The 5,723-nt window shown below is 44.5% G+C and overlaps 1 protein-coding gene across 2 annotated transcripts; it reads right to left on the bottom strand.

Moving 5' to 3' along the window:
- Positions 1 to 138: 138 nt before the first annotated feature.
- LOC116393768 (calcitonin gene-related peptide) lies at positions 139 to 5,086 on the bottom strand. 2 transcript variants are annotated; one of them, XM_031866370.1, is made up of 5 exons: positions 4,947 to 5,086; positions 3,827 to 3,918; positions 2,693 to 2,827; positions 763 to 947; positions 139 to 461 (listed from the first exon to the last, which is right to left on the bottom strand). In XM_031866370.1, the coding sequence occupies exons 2-4, from the start codon at positions 3,910 to 3,912 to the stop codon at positions 788 to 790; spliced, it is 381 nt and encodes a 126-aa protein (XP_031722230.1). In that variant the 5' UTR covers positions 3,913 to 3,918; positions 4,947 to 5,086; the 3' UTR covers positions 139 to 461; positions 763 to 787. The 2 variants fall into 2 exon arrangements, with proteins under 2 accessions (XP_031722230.1, XP_031722239.1); XM_031866379.1 differs by having other exon boundaries at positions 763 to 944; positions 4,947 to 5,085.
- Positions 5,087 to 5,723: the final 637 nt, after the last annotated feature.

Genomic DNA, 5,723 nt, shown 5'->3' with positions numbered 1-5,723 from the left:
GGCACACAGAAAAGAAGAAAACAGGATACCCTGGGGAGGGGAAGGGAAGTATGGAGGAGTATGGATCTCAAATGGGGAGGGCGTCGCGTAGATGAAATGTGCTCTAACGATGTGGAAGGTGGAGAAGAAATAAGGTGATAACAACTGCAGCTTTCATTTTATTTTACAATGATACTCATGTATAAAAAAGAGGAACCATTAGGGTGTTTTTTTTCTCCAGGAGTTCATTTGTTCATGTACATAAACTAAAGTGCTTTTTTTCTCTTTTTTCCTCTTATTTGCCAAAAGCAAAAGGTTTCACTAACAGGATGGAAATGTGGACGAGAAGTCCTTTTTTTTTCCCAGAAGAACGTGAGGGAGTGGATAAAGGGCAAGTGCAGTGTTTATTTTCTGCTTGATTTTGTTTTTGTTGATTTTTCTTCTCAGGTTTTTTCTGGTGTTTTCTTGTCGGGTTTCAACCTCTGAAAGAAAGAAAAAAAAGAGAGAAATTAAACGTAAATTTAAAGCTTTTCAAAGGACAAAACTGACTGCTGTTCATCAATAGTCCATTTACAAATCATTCCAAAATTATTTAAATCCATTTGTGATTAAATACATCAATTGTCAAAAGTCAATTTATGTGTTATTGCCTAAATTTGAATAATTCTGCTTTCATTTTTGTTATTAAAATACTTTTGTTGCAACTTTTTGTCACTTTTTAAATTAGCAGACGATGCTCTTCATGCAACAAAAGAATATTAAAGAAGAAGAAACTTTATTCACCATGTCCCTGAAGGTTTTGCAGTGCTCACATCTGGATGCTTCTCCGCCTGCCGAAGGCCTTGGCGCCGACGTTGGTGGGGACGAAGTTGCTGTTGCCCATTCCCCCCGACCGGCTCAGGAAGTCCGCCAGGCGGTGAGTCACGCAGGTTGCCGTGTTGCAGGCTCGCTTCTGTGCTGTAACGCTGCTTCAGGAGAGCAAACGAGGGGTTAACGCCAAGATCTGATGTGACATCCATCCATAGGATACTGACACACAGATGCTACACACACAATATTTCTGCATACAGTTCATTTTTTTTGAATCAACGTTAACTTCACAGCACAGAGAAAAAAACAGGACGTACAGGTTAAAAATATGCAAGTTTTAATCGCATATTTTCTTAAATTCGACATTTTTCTTACCTTCGGACTCGAAGAGAGCTTCAGAGATAATTTCAAGGATGCTATGATATCCCATTTACGTCCATATTTGCAAACATGTTCATGAAGTACCCACTGACTAGCCCTAAGAATGAAAATGAGCTACGGCTTCCTGGTAGAAAAATACGTTTATTGAACAAGAAACATGGTGTCGCATGAATGGATCATTTATTAATGGTTCCGATTAAGTGATCTCTCCCAACTGTTAAGTTTCAGGGGCTTTGAAATGCCATCAAGTGACTCCACGCACAGTACACAGAGATGGATGTCTGAACTGGCTCCTGAATTACATAAACCAAGTCTGATTGTCTGAAAATTATTTGGGACAAATCATTCTCTGCCAAAAAAAAAAAAAAAAATGCAGGGAGGAGATAAGAACTAAAAAGTTTAGTTGCCGTTAAAGGTCATATTCTTCTCATGTCAATCAAGCAGGTAAAATCAACATGCACTTGCCAATCCGAAAAAACAATAAGGAAGAAACTGGGGATGAGGAGAGGAAGAGGAGGAGGAAGAGATGCAGTAAAGGTAGAAGAGGAAGGGCTTAGATGCTGTCAAACGTCTCGCCGTAGCTTGCATAGCTGTCGCTCTCAGGCGCACTGCGCTTCTTGCCGGGCGTTCCGGCTCCCACGTTCGTGCGGGGGAACGTCTGCAACTTGTGCAGCTCCTGAGACAGTTTGCCCAGCACACAGGTGCTGAGGTTGGCGCACCGCTTGGTTAGGGGCCTGTCCATGCTGTCGAGGGAGGGGGGGGGGGACACACAAGAACACATGCAGAGAGAAACAGGCTCATAGGCATGGCAAAATGAACATGCGGGCAATACTTTCTTCATCATGTCTTTCTTTTCCCTTCCAATAGCGCACACGTGCATTTCTTTCTCATGCCATAAAAAAGTACAAATAAAAGACATCCACCTCCCTATAGCATCATGCTCCCCCCCACCCCCTTCCACACCATTCAAAGAACCTGTCTTCCATCCCCTCATGCGCCAAACCTCCATCCCCACCCCCACCCCAAGTCAATCCCCTCTTGTCACATCTTTTACACCCACAGAACAAACAGAAACCAGTCGCTTCCCACTGTCATGCAACTCCACTTAATTGACATCATGCACACTTATCCGTTCCGTTAGGCATACACTGTTCACATGCCCGGCGGGCAGGCTGGAAATAGTCGTCCGATCAAACAAAGTCAAATCAAACTCATCCATGCGGGAGCAGGGTGATGACAGAGAATAGGGATTTTCTTTTATGTGTTTTTCTGAGAAATCATTTTTTTTTATCTTCTGGTCAACTAGGAAGTACATACCTCTACGCCTGATTGAACCCAAGTGGGGCGGTAAAAAGACGCATCTTCAGTGGTGTTAAAGTGAAACCAGAATATATGACACACAAAGTCCAGAGCTGTCCATTTTACCTTTACATTCCACTGTTTAACTCTCCATCCTGTCAAATCTTTTTATTTTTTTAAAGGATTCAATTACAGATGAGTCACGTGTTTGTCGTCTGCGTACCTGTTTCCCTCAGTTGCCTGCTGCTCCAGCTCCTCCGCCGTTATCTGCACAAACTCCTTGACGATGGCATTGAGTAACCTTCGCGCCTCGTAGTCCGTGAGCGTGACTCGGTCCGACATGGACTCTAAAACCGGTCTGTGGCGAAAAAAGGGATGAGCGGGGTTGGGAAGGGGAGGAAAGGCATTGAGATCAGGCATTAAATCCTTCGCTGGAATGATCACCTGCAGTTAAAAGGAGCGATTGGGGGGTGGGGTGTTAGGGCGGGGCAGGGTGGTGGTGGAGTGGCTGGATGGATAGGAAGGGTCAGGGGGTTGGCTGGGACGTCACCAACTCTGAGAGGGATGACGTCTGAGTTGGAGGGCCCCGGCCAACGCGGGGAAACAATCTGCGGAAAGTGCCCCATCTGAGAGAGGGGCTGATGTGCAACCGGCTTTAGATTTATTACAAAATCGATGGCTTCATGGGAACAATGTGGGGATTGGCTTGAGTGGGGTTTCATGTAGATTTATATACAGTTTCACTTTTTTGGTTGTTTTTTAATTCCATTATTCCCTTTTTATTAAACCTATTGCGATTGCATCCAATTGTAATTGCAAAAACACAAACTTCATAGATTAAGAAATTAAATGTATGTGATTTACATTCTTTTTTCTTATATGTATGTGGTTAAAGACATTTTTTACTTATTTTACACCTAATAACTCAACTGGAGGCTATATTTAATCCTGCTCATGGAAAGTGCCAAAATGTACCATCATAAATGATTAAAAGGAACCAGAATAAGCATATTTAAAGTTAGTGTGCATGCACAATATTACACACTATCTGTATGTTCTGCTGTACACTTGATCTTTGAATGTGTTTGCACCTCTTTGCATCAATCTATCCCAGTTCTTCTTATTTTCCATCACATCTGAAAATGTTGTGTCTGAAAATATATTAAAGACAAACTATAAACTATATTCAACATGTATTTTTTTAAGATTTCGACCCTCCTCTCCTTCCCACTGGTTACTTGTGATTCTAAAAATTTGGAATCTTACGTCCATTCTACTTTTCCGTACATATTTCAAGGTGCTGCCAAAATGCATGTCAGCTGGGAGTTTGAAAAATGTTGAGTAAAAATTGTCTCACCTGGCAGGGGCGGCTTGTGAGCAGTACATCTGGCAAATGACCAGGGCGTAGGCAATGAGGAAAGCAGAGATCTTCAACATCACCATGGTCCCCTACATCGCAAGAAAGACAACCTCCATCAGCTCCTTGTGCACAAGACTGCTGCCATTCACACTCACACCGCTAGAAATAAGTTTGCAGGTCACCTAAAAATCTACAAAGCAACATACGTCTAGAAAATACACTTGCTGATCCTCTCGTGCTGTTGGGAAGAAGTTGCAACAAGAAAAAGGGCTTCCTGTCACTTCCCAGAGAGGTGAGCTCAGCTCTGCCCACATCTCAGCTTGCCACTATTTTAGCCGTGGTCTCCTGCTGCACATCCTCGCTTTTACTTCCAAACAACACCCTTTCAAAATCTGAAATCCCCCAGCCTACTCTTCTTCTGCAAAACGCACTGTTCCTCCAAAACATCCAGCCCAGAGCACAGGACAGGTAGTTCTCTCATGTTGTGCCCTGCAGGTCCTGGAGTGTGTGTGTTAGTGTGTTGTGGCGGGGGGGGGGGGTTAACTAAGGGGGGTCCTGGTCTACGCAGGGCATGTAGCACTTGCTAGCGCTGGAAGAGGAGGGGTAAAATAGGGAGAGAGGGAGGGGGGACTCCAAGCTTGCCAACTCCCTAAGGGATCAGTGCATTAGTGTAACAAGCTGCCAGCACTCTCTCTCTCTCTCTCTCACACACACACTCTCTCTCTCAAACACACACACACACACACACACACACACACACACACACACACACACTGAAACCTCATTCCTCCTGTCCATCTCTTATTTCCTATTCCTCATTCACTTGCTGTTCTGTCACTTTAGCCCCTTTCTTTCTGTCTTCCCTCCCATTTTCCTCCCGTTTTTCGGTCCCTGGCCTTCAAGTAGCGCACTGGACCCCTTTTGAAAAATGTATGGCGGTGCTGCCGGTGACCCCCGTGGCCACACTCCAATCCCATTACCAACACTATCACGTCACCACAGTCCAACGCAGTGGCTCTGTGTCCATCTCCCCTCTCTCATCCGCACACACGCAAACAGCTCATCAGGTACATTCGTAGTCCCAACACATCGCCCAACATTAAAAGTCGACACTTACCTTCAGTGATAATCACCCAGCAAAAAAAATAAATAAATATATATCACTATGTATCTCAATGCAAAACACAATAAGTTGACTTTCTCTCAACTTGCAGAACAACTCTTGATTCTGTTGCATGCAGCGCCAACGCAGCAGCCTATATATCCCACCACTTGGATTTGTGCATTGACTGTGTAGGTGTTTAATTATCCGTCGGCAGCCAATCACGTCGCTCTGATGCCATGGCGAGCCAATGGGACGCCTCCTCTCAGTCCTGGCTCACTAATAAGGGATATGGCTTTGCGCTGACGTCATTCCTCAGTCAGTAAGTGCTCATTCACAAAATCCTTCAGTCGTTTGGACCATTTGCTATCCCCAATTTGCATTGATGTCATTAATTAAATAGGACGCAAAGCAAGCTGGTGTCCATGGAGAAGCATCACCAGCAATACATATTTTAAGAACCTTCCAAAAATGTTGCACACATTGCACGCTATATCTCAAATGCCAAATCAATAACCTCCCCCCCCCCCACTAGCACCGCCGCCACCCTCAGCACTTGCAGGCGGGGCCATCTGCTGGGGAGGGACGTACACTACACAGTGACGCACTCCTGGCCTCTTCATTCATAACGCTGTTTGGATAGCACCAACTCCAGCTCCACACCCACTGTGTGCTTCAGCTCAGTGTAGACACACAATCAGCTTATGTAATCTTGATTCACCGCAACTAATAAACTCAACCACATGTGTCAACTCTGCTCAGAGTATCGGCTAAACTACTTTCAAACTACAA

Source organism: Anarrhichthys ocellatus, unplaced genomic scaffold, assembly GCF_004355925.1.
Source record: "Anarrhichthys ocellatus isolate YVR2014 unplaced genomic scaffold, GSC_Weel_1.0 scaffold2, whole genome shotgun sequence".
In the NCBI taxonomy this organism is placed as follows: domain Eukaryota; kingdom Metazoa; phylum Chordata; class Actinopteri; order Perciformes; family Anarhichadidae; genus Anarrhichthys; species Anarrhichthys ocellatus.
The sequence above is the reverse complement of the archived record's forward strand: the minus strand, read 5'-3'. Positions and strand labels throughout refer to the sequence as shown.